Source organism: Dromaius novaehollandiae, chromosome 10 (genome assembly GCF_036370855.1).
Source record: "Dromaius novaehollandiae isolate bDroNov1 chromosome 10, bDroNov1.hap1, whole genome shotgun sequence".
Taxonomy (NCBI): domain Eukaryota; kingdom Metazoa; phylum Chordata; class Aves; order Casuariiformes; family Dromaiidae; genus Dromaius; species Dromaius novaehollandiae.
In genome coordinates, this window is record NC_088107.1 from 6,756,838 (window position 1) to 6,770,764 (window position 13,927).

General features: G+C 40.3%; 1 protein-coding gene and 1 long non-coding RNA gene across 8 annotated transcripts in view; one reads left to right on the plus strand and one right to left on the minus strand.

Moving 5' to 3' along the window:
* The window catches only part of MCTP2 (multiple C2 and transmembrane domain containing 2), a 126,902-nt gene that overhangs the window by 100,498 nt on the left and 12,477 nt on the right, over positions 1–13,927 (minus strand). For 3 of the 5 annotated variants that reach the window (XM_064517924.1, XM_064517926.1, XM_064517922.1), the window contains 4 exons: positions 9,765–9,866; positions 8,410–8,943; positions 1,825–1,887; positions 637–745 (listed from right to left, as the gene is read on the minus strand). In XM_064517924.1, the coding sequence (XP_064373994.1) occupies positions 637–745; positions 1,825–1,887; positions 8,410–8,880 (643 nt within the window). In that variant the 5' untranslated portion in view covers positions 8,881–8,943; positions 9,765–9,866. The remainder of the gene's footprint in view (positions 1–636; positions 746–1,824; positions 1,888–8,409; positions 8,944–9,764; positions 9,867–13,927) is intronic. The other 2 variants (XM_064517925.1, XM_064517923.1) reach the window with 1 other exon arrangement.
* Positions 237–5,544, plus strand: LOC112987224 (uncharacterized). Of its 3 annotated transcripts, XR_010390932.1 has the most exons (3): positions 237–691; positions 5,001–5,068; positions 5,284–5,544. It is a non-coding gene; the product is annotated as an uncharacterized LOC112987224 (long non-coding RNA). The 3 variants fall into 3 exon arrangements; XR_010390931.1 differs by having other exon boundaries at positions 5,001–5,544; XR_003260227.2 differs by lacking the exons at positions 5,001–5,068; positions 5,284–5,544 and adding an exon at positions 2,094–3,135.

Consider the following 13,927-nt stretch of genomic DNA (forward strand, 5'->3'; position numbering starts at 1 on the left):
TCCATGTGACAGAGCATAACATGTCCTCAGTCTCTAGTAGGATCGGCTTGGTGGGAGGGACAGAAATTCCAGTTTTCCCAGGAATTCCCCCTCCCCTTTCTTTTAAGCTTAGTTTAATGCATCATTTGTTATTTTTTTAAATTACGTCCTCCCTGAACTGTCTTTCAGGTTGAAACAGGAGTGCTGGCTTTTATCTCCTCCCCCCAAGTTTCCCATTTATTAGGATCTTTGCAGCTAACCCCCAAACCACTCATCTCAGCAGCTGCTCCGTGTAACCAATTTCAAAACATTCTTCGGCTTTTCTCTCTGCTAAATTAGAATTTTTTCGACAAGAAATGACTCTGCAGTTCTTGGACAGATACACCCAGTAAGCGCAGGCAAGGAGGTGTTCTGTAGCTGCGATCAGAAGAGGGGAGCAGCGTGCAAGCAGCAGTTCCCTCCCCTGCGTGGCTGAGGTGGCTGAATCCCGCCGTCGAGTGCTCTGACCTGCAAGCTGGAGGATAGGTGCACGTTATAGAGGTGCACCAGAGATAAGGAAGAAGCCGGTGGCACAAGCTGCTGCCAAGCTGCAGTACGCAAAAGCCAAACTGTAAATTTTAAAAGAAGGCAGGGTATCGAGTGCAAGGCATGGCTCACCGCAGCGGTCCCTGATAACCAGGTTCCGGCCTTCTTTCAGGTGGATCGTCAGCAGGTAAGCAAAGGGGCTGGGCAGGTTACTCAAGCAGTCATTTCCTTCCTCAAGAGCCTAGGGAGAACAAAGAAATCAGTCACCGCTCCGTTTCTCACGAAGCAGACGCATTACAACAGAAGCAGGTGTTTTCTTAGTTCTGCAGCAGCAAAATTCAGACCCCACCGTCTCGTCTTTCGCTAGGGAAGTCTTCTGCAGAGCACTCAGTAGACCAGGAAGGAAAAATGTTTTTCCGAGACTTTGTTTCATTACGCAAATAACCTAATACCATTGTCAGACACGTTCACAAAGCCACAGGTAACACGAGAAGGTTTATACCTGCAAATTATTAGTAATACTAAAAATCATAAAGGCATGGACAGGATTTTCAAATCCTATCAACTGCAATTTTTTTCGAGTCGCTTCTTGTACATCCATATTCCTCTGATGATAATTTCATGAGGAAATACACATTTCCTACAGCTGAGAACATAATATTTCTTTATACAATTCTAAAAGAAAAAAGCAACAGTGGGCAACGCTAGTTATGAGTTCTTGCAGTAATAAACTCAATAGCATTCTTGTTCCTCATAGATGCTGCTGGGATTATACCCCTCTTCATCACTATCCAGTTGGTACATGCAGTGAAAACGGTCTCCACACAGCATTTAAGGAGGGGGCTATTAGAAGGCAAAGGTAGCTAAATTAATCCAGAATAGACAAATGAGCTTTACATGAGGACCATGTTTCAAAACTACAAATGCCCTTTTACAGTGGACCAAAACTGGATTTTAGTGGTCTGGTTTTTAAACCTTATTTCCATGTTAAGGTATTTGTAGTCTTTATTTTAATCCTATTTATTCCTGGGCTACTAAGTATTTACGCTGGTGCCTTCTTCAGTTATACATAAAAGTACATATACATACAAATTATAGAATACCTTGAAAAAAGCCAGAACATACTAGTCCATTTAAAGCATTAGCAACTGACTCTACTGCAAAAACACCCCAAAAATACCACACTGGAAAAATCTACAGAAGGTTGTTTCACCACATTTGTAAGCAAAAGACATGCAAGCAGAGACCCCAAACCTAAAATTGCACTTCCCACAAAGAATTTGATCAAGTTTCAAAATGCCTTAAAATAAGAGGACTTACCATCTGATCATCAAAAATCTGAGATGACATGGAAGAGTCTAGATCCATTCCTTCACATGGGTACTATCAAAAAAAATACAAAGCATTAGACGATGGTAATACTGGGATTCCTCAGTCAAGTCATGACTCATAGGCATGGTAACTGGCGAGATTGCTTGAGGGCAGGAACAGAAAGATTCTAAAAATTGGTTAAAAAATAATTATACTTCTGCTTATAGAAACTTCCCCTCCTGGAATTTAGCTAGAAATTTCTTTTTCCTGTTTTACAGTGACTGCACTTATTCTCTTGAGCCTGATCTATGAAATAAGTGCCTGCTCCCAGACATCAGAATTAACTCTTCTTCACCATGGAGGTCTGTGCTTTCAAGCACTGAAAATCCCTCACACAAATTCTCCTGATGCCTGAGGGTCATTGAAGTTGGTGAATTATCAGTCTCTGCTGCAATGCCTGTAATTCCTGGACAGATTTTATTTGATGAATCTGTAAGTTCCCTCACTAAGAGGGAATGAAAAATTCCAGAAGCGGCAGCAGCAGCAGCAATATGCTGGGGTCAGAGAGCAGGAAGCACTCTCACCCGAGTGCATTTTCTCCTTCATCACCCAAAAGGCAAGTTTCAAGAAAAATTCTTCGCAAAATCCCAGTGTGCATTTCAGCTTCGAATTCTCTAAGCCTTTGGTGGCAAGAAAAGGGAATATTTCATACTACTGTTTTAGAGTATGTTATGCCCTGGTAACTCAGTTATTTACATTCAAATTGAGAACATAATGCATACAACCTCATAATGTATATAATCTCATAAGGGGATAAATCACCTTTGGCAAACAGACAAAAAATAGAAACATTTTGTCAAAGGAAAAGGGAAGAAAGATGCTGGACACATAGGTTACCATTTTCGGCTACAGAAGCACAGAGTTTAGACTGTCTGGACACACAGAAGAGATTCATCGCTCAGGACCCTCTGATGTTATTTTGATTGCCTGGACAGTTCTATGATCATCATTTTGCTGAAGAGGACCTACGTGCATGGGAAACTTTTGGTCTAATGCAGGGTAATTACACGCCATTCAAGCACACAGATTTATGCTAAGAATAACCACCTCACTCTTCAGAAATGCACACAAGATGGAATTTGATCTCCATGTGAAAGTGTTATGATATGCAACGTGGTTATATCCAAAGGCCTCAGATGAGAGCTGCATTGTGTTGAGCACTATACAAACGTAAAACAAAAGGACCAAGTCCTATACCAGAGATCTTAAAGCCTGTAGATATTGATGTCCTGAATTAAATATACATAAGCTTTTGTGTAATCATTCTCCTCCTACTCCCCCAAAATACACATATATTACACTTTAGGAAGTACAGTAATTCAGCATTGCAAGTAAAATTTCACTTGCAAGAGAAAATTTAACATTACGGTTCCCACAGCAATCGTAAATTGGACACCTTGCAAAAACACATTAAAATCAGAAAAAATCATCATACAGAGCAACAGAAGAAATTCCTTGCACAACAGGGCTGAGTTACAGCTGCTAGGGGAACCCTAACTTTGAATTTCCTGACTAGCATGCATAAAATCTCACTTGTGCGCATTAAACAGCATTTTTAGTAGTCTCTAGCTTCAGAAGAATCTCCTTCAGGCACAATCATTGGCATTGATAATAGTTTCTCTTTACAGCTTGTTTTACATTGCATAAACACAGAATCAAAGAACTCTACTGAGGAACACAATCATAATTGAAAAAGTATTCTCTCTACTACCTTTATACCATTCATCACAAAAAAATCCTATCCTCAAAGTTATCTTTATTTTTTTTTTACTTGCATAATACAGAGTTTGAACAAAGACTTTTTATTTAAAAGTTTCTTTCATTTATTCTCTATATAATGTAAATTGCTATTCTAGGTAGCTAACTGCAATGAGATCACTGAATAGAGATAAAAGACTAGCTGAAAATATGGTCCTGAAATCCTGGTGCTGCCTAGCTACACTGAAGCTTCTGAACTTATATAGAAGGAAATGGGGCCCCATACACCCAATAGTCCCAAATCAGGTCTGTGGGACCTGATCCTTTCAAAAGGAAAACAAGAAATTATGAACATTTTTCACAAAATCTGCCTATGCTTTTGAATCCAAATTTCTTTCTGCTTAAGCAACTCATTCCAGTAACTCAACAGAACTCAAGATAGAACTCACTGCACTCACGTTATTTAAAACCAAGGACCCAGTAAGAAACTAGAACAAGACAGAGTGAAGTTCACCATAAAAGGACCCAATGTTTAAATGAAAAATTTAGACTGAAGAGAGATGTATGGGGCCAAGTCCTACACAAGGAGTGCTCCCATAAAATCATGAACACTATCTGACCCATTATCGTTACACTAAGAGATCAGTATTATTCGTACCCCTGATACTTCTCTGAAATACCTCCCCTAAATAGGATGCAACACTATCCTTTTCTAAAAGGCCTTAACTATAGCAAGATACTGAAGGCCGTGATCCTCAAAAGGCAGAAGCTGCGCCCTCCAGCACTTGTTGCTCTGCCCAGGTAGCAGAGGCCTAGTCAGCATCAAGCCACACTCCACCCACTGCTCTATAAAAAAACTAAACAACATGTATGTGAATATATATATATTTACACACACATATATATGCACAAACACATTTTAGATATAATATATATATCACATATATGATTTTATACATAATTACATATATATAAAAATTAAAAATCAAATGTTCCTCCTGACAGGGTTTCCAGCCTCTACCTCCACTTGTTTTCTGTAAAGGAATGATTAAAAGCACAAAGGCACAGAGTGCACCAGCAAGGGGATGAGGCTTTGGCTTGCTAATGACTCATAGCACCTAGTTACTAAGAACGTGAATGAATGGCCTCAATGCACTTTATCGATGATAAATGACCATGCACCAAAAGCAACTGCAAAAAGTGGCATTAACAGTGTTCTCTGCAACTCTGCAATAAGCCTAAGCAAATGGGCCAAGGATTTAATGGCAACCTAGTTATTCCTTCACCATTCAAGGTCGTCTAGCTCAGCTGCAATAGAACAAAGATAAAGTAAATTTCTTGGCAAATGAAAATGAAAAAAGGTAAAACAACCCTTTTTAGCATTGGAAAGTGGTACTTTTAACTTTTGCTTTATGTCGTCATGACAGAACAACAGACGAATACATTAAAGTTCAGCCCAGCCTGGTACGTGTGGCGAGACCCTTCACTGAAGATGGTGAGTTCTGGGTATTGACAGCTCTGTGCTGCTGTTTCAGAAGAGTGTAAAAACCACAACCCCACACTGAGCTCATGCATGTGGCTCGGAAAGTATCTCATGATACTGGGTGACCAATGAAAACAGAGAAATGAGTAGGTGGCATATGACAAGCAATTCAGGGGGAAAAAAACTCAACCTACATCTTTTCTTTTTTTAAATTTGTTTTGTTCCAGGGATCTGTCTTCCTTCTGATTAACCTCACTGATCAGTGAATGATGCTCATGGTTACAGGAGAACATTGCAAGTATTTGTCATGCTCTCTACAGCGACCCTATCCAGTAGTATTAGGAGACCAATAAAGGCTGCAATAAACTGTCCCCATCTGAGGCACACAGAGTACAAATTTTGTGGTTGTTCAATGAAGTATAAGAAAAGCCATACACTGAGGTTTTCACTGAACTGAACTTAAAAAAAATAAATTCATTATTCCTTAACTATTTCTATCTTCATTTGCTCTACTCTGCTGCATATTGTTTAAAAAGATCTCTGCTGCATTTAGAAGTTGTAATTGGAGGCAGATTAGCAGAAGGAAGGTAGGACATTCACCTAGCGAGATGATTTGGTATAAAAGTAAATATTAAATGATTTATATGCACAAACATGTACGCAAATACACACTTTGGGAAAGATAAATGCTGCAGAAAATGAGCCAAACTCAGACTGTTTTGAGTCAGAAAAACTTTCTTCCCCTCAGAGTTAAGCTCCAAGAAAATGTACAGGTGCTACCCTCTGCTAAAGCACTTAGTTTGCCCAATGCCAAAGGTGAAATTTTGGGTTAATTTTGGTGCTGCTTGGTAGGTTTTAGGTTATAACTGCTGATCTGCAACAGAAGTGAACCAATACGATTAAAACAACTGAGAAGCAAACTCCTAAAACGGTGGCATCTTCGTTGTTTCCAGCCTACTATATATAGATTAACTTGAGTTGCTACAATTTCTGAGTAGAATTCAAGCGCAGAAATAAAGTGATATAATTATGCCTTTTTCGCTACTTTTCTTATGTAGCCATCTGAATAATGGTATGCTCAAAGAAGTGCAAGCCAATGTGTTTAAAAATTAGCATCTCTAAACTGGAAATGACTTGCCCTTGACTAAAAGTCTAATACTTTGCACCACAACAGACTAGGAGCAGGCACTGGTCAGTCAGTACCACATATTAGCTAAGCAGGCAGGTTATTAAAATCTCAGATTCCTTCTGCTTATTTGGTCAGACACAGAATTTGTCACTTGGGGGAAGACCCTGGAGATTGAGAGCCAGCACTCGTGGCAGTGGGATTGGCAGCAAAACAGCATCTCCAACTATGGAGTTTCACATGTTTGCAAAGGAGGGATGCTTGCAAAACAGAAACGAGATGAACACCAGCGTGCTGACCCTGGCATAACACATGCAGTGTAGTTAGAAACAGGGAGAATAATTTTGGATTTCAACTGAAAGATTAGGTTTCCTCAGGTGTCCTATTATCCTAACAGGTTAAGGTTATTCTGAATGTCTGCCACTAGTGGCCGTAGCTCTATTTTTGCAGGCACAACTTTTGCAAGTCACTGTAACAGCTGAGCCTAAATACAGCCACTTTCCAGCCGGCCGCATGGAGTAGAAGAGGCACAACATGATAGTGATAGACGTAAGACAGTGAGGGGCTCTGCTTTCTTGTATATGCTTTCCATAAACAATTTCAATAAACAATTTATGAGAAAATAATAACTGGACCTATGTCTCATGTAGTTTTGCATCTCATATACTGGGTTAGCTGTCATTGCTATTTTTCCTTCCTGAAATTGCTTACTTTTAGATAATTATAAGAAATCAACTTTGAGACTTATTCCTTTTGCACACTGGGTTGAAGTTAACTAATTGTTTAAACAAATAGTGGTAGGTGGGCCACAAAAAAGGTAGACACATACACAGCCTGACTACCTGCGTCCACACTAATAAGACTATAGGACGCATCTCATGACAGAAAGAACCAGGAACTTGAGTGATCTGCTGGGTCCAGAGTAACAGTTCCTATGGAAGTACCAGTCTTTCTTAGAATCTACAAAACTTTCAGATATTGAGCTATACCATTATATCACAAAAGAGAGAGTTGGTGAGTAACAGTTAAGAAAAGACATTCGGCCTTGTAAATATTTCCCATGACAAAATAATTTTTTCAGATAGTCTAAAAATTAACATTACAGCAACTTTGACAGGGACTAACAACTCACTTCAGATTCTGAACACCACAGTGGTCACAAAGTACGTGACAGCATCCTCACCAATTACCATCTTCACTTAAAACTATGGTAGCACTGAACATAATCCTAAACATAGAGTTTAAAAAAGTTGATTGACCTGCAAAATCATTACTTCCAAATAAGGGGATTAAATTGAAATGTCTGTGTTCCTTTTTTGCATCTCAGATGGCTAAGGAAGGCTATCATAACTGCAGCACCTAGGCTATGGAAAGACGGCATCAAAGCAAATACAAAATCTAACCTTTTTCCTGTTGAAAACTCAACAGGAAAAGATACATTTCCACAAAAATCTAAACGCCTAAAACACTTCAAAGTAGCCACAATTCTGACCTTCTGTCTATATTATAAAGAAATTGTGCACCTCCAAATTGAAGCATGTCAGAATCAGACCCTGCTGTGCCTGCAGCACTATATCCAGCTACAGAAATACAGCCAAAGAGGCAGGGAGAGAGGAAAGGGGAGATAAGACAGGAAACGCAGAGGCAACATTTTGGTTTGGCATCTCCTCCAATTAATCACAAGGCAAACCCATAGGACATCCTGGGGCATGATGCTACAAGTTCACTGCACTCCATCACATGTTCATTTGTGTTAATTCCAGGTACAGAGTTCACCTCATTCACCCTTTCTTTTACCTCTTATCTTCAGCTTGACGTTGAGGGGGTGGAAGGTAAGTTGATTTGCTATGACAATCCCGGTAAGCTTTCTTAACCTACAGCAAATGTATCAGAAAGCAGTATATTTCAGAGCTCAGAGGGCTGCAGCTGAATTTGACTTAAGTGAGCACTTTCAACAACACTGAAAAAATCAGTGGTGTCGTCATCTTGACAAAATAAGAAACTGGAGTGTGAACTACAAAGGAGCATTTTGTAGCTGCAGATTGACAGAAAGAAGGTCAGAAGTATGTTCCAAGAACGTATACGTCACATTTGGTTTATGCTCATTTTTTCCCCTTGTTCATCCCTTGAGTAGGAACCTCTCCTCCATCCCTTCATAACCTAGTCCAAGTAGCACAACAAGCCTGAGATGGCTATTCAGCACCTGGCCAATACGAAAGCCACCTACCTCAGCCACCTCTTCGGTCAGGTCACTGCTCAGACGGGCTCTCTGCAGCAGCTCGAAGAGGTCACTGCTGGATTTCCGTGGGGCCTCGGAGCCACGCACAACTTGTGTTTCCGATTCAGCCGCGCTAACCTCCATGCGCACCGACTCCTGCCGCTTCCACTGCCAGTCCTCTCCTGCCTGCCGCAGGGAAGCACTTCTGCCCTTCACAGACACAACGGAGCTGGGAACATCGCTGGGGGAGTATGTGGACAGCACCTGCGCGCTCGTGTAGGTCGCCTCTTCCTCCGTGAGAGACTCGACCTCCAGCATGTCAGGCACAGACACGCTGAGGCGCCGGTCCAAGGAGTGCCTTTGCGTCCTCTCCACCACTTTGCTAGACCTTCTCCTCGTCTTCTTCATGCTCAAGTTTTGTAGGAAAGGCCTAGTTTTCTGTTTCAGAGATCCCCAAACGGATGGTTTATCCAAGTCCATTGCTGCAACAGGAGTCCTGGTAATGTTTCTTGTATTAAATAGCTTCAGTGATTCCCAGGGTGACTAAAAGGAATGTAGGAAGAATAAAAGTCAATCACGAAAGCGAAGAGCAGCTGAAGATTATGACTCATTATCTCATCTTGAAACTTTCAGTAATCTTTCTAAACAGCAAAAACAAAGCATACTGCATTAGTAAGTGCTTCCAAACACAATCTGGCGGGTAGGTTTGATTATCCGTATTTAATCCTACACTAAAATGCATTATCTGTCTACTACTTTATGATTGCTAGGAGGGGAAAGATTACATTTCTTCCTCTGACAAGTCCTGATTTGCAAAAATTTGTGATTTATAAAGAAGCAGTTTCAAGTCAGATAAAACTTACTGATGAGAGTTAACTCAGGTTAATACCCGCGTACAAAAAAATGCTTGCAAAGCTCACATGTGGAACTTAAAACGCAAAGAAAATATTACGTATCTCTAAAAATGTTAAACAAGGCAAACACCACCATCACTTGGGACACAGAGAAACATTTTTGCAAATATATTAACAATTTTTTTTATTGTATATAGCTTTTAAAAAGCTTTCAGCCACCTTAGCTAAAAAAATACACTACTAGTGAGAAAGTAAATAGTAAGTACTCAGTTTTATCAAAATCATGAATTTTAATCTGTTCCTACATAGTGGGGTTTTTTTCTAATCAATTTTTTCCTCATAAGGAAGGCAGTCCAAAGAAAGACAAAAAGAAAAATGAGGACAAAAAACAGATAGAGGGAATCACTTACGGATTTTGAAAACCTGCTGGTGGGCTCTTGTCTTTGAGTTGATTCATACTGAGCATCGATACTGTAATGAGGAACAAGAAAAGAACTAAAATAAAATCACCTACTGCATCTGCATCCTATGGGACTGGTCAAATGGACGGTCGTGTTGACAGCAGTATCCTTAGTGTCTTTCGCAGTCACCAGCTGAGCAACCATCGTTATTCTGTGAAGCAAAGACAGTCAGGTTATCACAACCTCCTTAAGAAAAGAGCCAAGGAATCCTGCAGATTCACTCCTTTGAAGGCCCAAAGATACATGCACATGCAGCTTACAATATATACATCAATCTTTAGAAACATATAAGCTTTAACTGCATAACTATTACTTCCAAAACTCATAGCCCATTTACATTCCACAATTGACCAGAAGTGACTTATCCCAACATTATCCTGAACACTAAGGTAAACAGAACAGACAACAGAAATACAACTGTCGGATAAACTCAAATAGAGAAAACAAAGTCTACTCTCAAACAGATCTACTCTTATGTTTAAAAAATTTGAATGAGGTTTAAACTACTTGTACAGCCAGTTACTTAATAACTTATTTTAATAATTTTATGACTCTCCCTACCATAATATTTGCAGACTGCCAAGGCATCTACAAAAAAGCACTGCTTTAACTGCATTACTATATAACTACTATATTACTATATAGCTAAAGCCACACAATCCTCCTCTGTAGTCATAATTATGTCAGTACCTAAGTGCTTGATACCAGCATAGTTATATTCCATACAAACAGTGTGCTATAATAGCACTACATACATTCACATGCCAGTAACTAATGGTGCTCAGGTAGGTGTGCTTGTCTAGCTATTATCAACTAAATGCAGCATTTTCACCTCCAGCGGTTAGACCTAGGATCAAAATAACTTCGGTTTGCCCGTGTGTATTTTTCCCCTCACAGCTTCATTGGGAAGAAGAAATGTTTTCTGCCCCTCACTGATGAACTGATGCACAGAGAGATGGAGGGCTCCCTTTTCTGACTATCCCTCAGGGTGAGGGTAGCAAACAGTCAGATTAACCAGGGCTAGAGAGAAGCTGTAAATGTGCACCCCGATATATCTATCCACGGATGGAGGGCCTCCTGTACAAAAGCCGGCACGCAAAGCCTGGTGCAACCTCAGAGGAGACCTGGCTCAGTTTGCTCTCTTTTGCCAATAGCTTTCACTTAGACTCTTTCCTCTTTAAATAAAAATTTGATGAGGAAGTCGCAGGCTTTCTTGGTAGTGTTACGTCATACACTAATAACAGACGTTATTACATTAAACACATTTGCACCAAACATTACAAAACAACACTGTTGGGACTCATTTAAACAACTCATCTCCTGCCAAGGCTTTCTGCCTTGCTCACTTGAATGCTCAGAAACCTGCTAAAGTCAAGGCATAAATAAGGCAGGACCAGCTCCCAGTATCCACATCCCAAGGCTCTTAGGTTTCCTGCTCTTTTCCTGTTATTCTCCGCCCCTCTCATTTTGACAACCTGCTGCTGCCTTTTTTAGTTTGTTTGCTTTTGAGATTTTGTCACCTAGCAGCAAGCTAATTCCTGTAGCTTTCTTCCCATTAAATTCCCCCATTGGCATTTTTCATACTGGAAACGCATGGTCAGCAAGGATGCTGGAGGGACGGCCCTGCATCTCGGAGTCCTACCACCATCTAACATGGTACGGCCAGGCTCTTCCCCAGCCAGACAGAATCACAGTGAGGAAAAAGAGGGGGAAAAAATAGAATAAAATTTAAAAAAATAACCACAGGGAGAAAAGTCTCTGGGTTTTGGTCAAGACAGCAAGGGTGGCTCCAGCTACCTGTTATCTTCCACCTGTGGACCTATATACCCTGCACCTCCTGCTGCAATTATAATTTCTATTCTCTAAACATGGCACTGTTATGACAGGGGCTGCGCAGGCAGGTAGCAATTCCCAGCACCAGCGTGCCGTGGCACAGTGCTCCAGCTGTGAGCTGCCAGGCTTTCTGGGGATATTTTGGGCCACAGCACCATGCGCTCACACACACAACCATTACTGCTAACCAATGCACCAAGTTCCCGTAAATGCTAAAGCCACGCTGGTAGGCTGCCCGTGCTTGCTTTCTACACCAATTTCTCCCTGCTTCTGCTCACCATACTGAGCAGCATCAACAGAAAAGCACCCTTTTAAAGAGAGAAAATTCTCTGCTGCTTGTGAAAAGCACAGTCTGAGCCCCAACTCATGCCCTCCTTATCTGTTACAGGCCATTTGTTTTCCCGCGGCCTTGCACGGCCTCAGAAGTTCAGTGCCAACAGCATCAGCTAACATCCTCTAAGCAACCACAGTGAAACGCATCCTTTGCTAAAGCCATGGTCCAAGTACAGTCTTACTCTTTCCTTCCATCAGTGACACATCATAACAAAGTTTCAAACAGAGTTCATGCACAAAACCCACTTCCTGTTATCAATTTTAACTTTGTTGTTTTAATTTAATTGAATAGCTCTCTGTTCTTAGGTAATGAGAAAGATTAAAAAGGTTTTTTAATACATCTTCTTCACCTTAGTCTTGAAGATGCTGCTAAATCATAGATGCTTAGAATGATCTATATATTTTAATGTCTTCCTTTAGAGAGATCACTTCTGATTGCACATGCCATTTTTATCATACCCTTCTCTGTGGTGCTTCTGCTCTTCTCTTGAGGGGTACAGGGGCTGAAAGGAAAGGATTAGCAACAGAAAAGCTGGTCACAGCTCACCATCTCACTGACATAAGTAATTTTAGCATTTTATCCTCCCTGAAGTATCTTCTAACTATGGTCCTTGGGATTTTTTTTGTGTGTTTGGATCTCTCTCACCATGATATCTAAAGATAGACTCTTTACTAAGCTCTCTGCTTTCTCCCTTAAGTGGTTATAGTGTTTAGAGCAAAATGTTTTTTTAGATGTTATAACAGGTGGTTTTAAGGGATATTTCAAAAGTCTTTGAAAGTCTAGAAAAATCATTCTGCAATTCTATTTCACTTACTGTCTTGTCAAGCTGCCAGAAAAGCCACCAGCGAGAAATACTGCAAGACACTCAGAAAACACTATACAAGTGCACAATATTGCTAAAAAAAAAAACCCTGCAAACAAAAACCAAACTGACTTACACGTAATAAATTCAGGAATACATTGTCTTTCTTCACTTTAAGTAATCATTTTCTGCACATCCAGAAGTGCATAACGTTCATTGAAACAGCCCCCCCCCGAAATGTTCCCTGCTGAAGCTTTTAAGTGCCCTCAAAGGCAGTAAAAAACAAAAATGCAAATGAGCCTAAGAACACAGTTATTATAGCTTTCCTAAATCATAGCAATCTTTCATTAGATAAGTAAACTGAACACAAAGTGAAAATGTAGGGTCAGCCTGCATGCTATCTATCTCCATAACGTGTGATCAAGTCAGTATGTTCTCAGCTATAACTAAACACCATCCAACATTTAAACCAACTGTATGTGCTTGGTGACTATTTCTGTAACAGATCATACTAAGTTCCCCAAATTTTCCTCATGACCATGTCCAGAACCTCAAATACAAATCATTTACTAACAGCTGAATTTTTCTAGATAGAAAAATGTTTCCTTCCTTGCAATAGCTTATTTCACTAACTTATCTGGAAATACAATATCTTTATGATAAGCATCATCAACCACAGAGATAAGGAAATATTTGTGCACCCAAACAAAGCAACCCTCTGTTCAGAGTTTCCAGTTTATCCTTGAGCATTCCAAACCCAGTGCCAATTACACTCATATGCTGTTTAAAAGAAAACCACACACTTCACCAGGGGCAGGATGTCCCTTAGATTATTAGGGACTTCAAGTGTTGTATCAGCATTTCATTTTGGACTTTTTCTTTTTCTACAAAGGATGTACAGGTGGGCCCAAGGCCATGCCTCTTTGTGCAGGCTCACCTAAGCTAACAGGGTCACTGAACTAGAGACCTACATTGCAATGCTGAAAAGGTGATATAAACTTTTCTTCTTGCAGCTGTGTCCTACAGCATAAACACCTGAGTTTAAATTTGCTTTGGCACCAGAAAAAAATAAGTCTAATCTCAGTCAGATTCTGCATGGGCTAATTACCCTGGGGAAATTCAGTGATAGAATTATGTTTAGTTCTAACAAGCACTGCTGAAGTGTAGCTAACATCTTAATTGCATAGGTGACCAGCTGCAAAAGCAGGGTCATATCTTGGCCAGCTTCCAACTCCTGCAATTA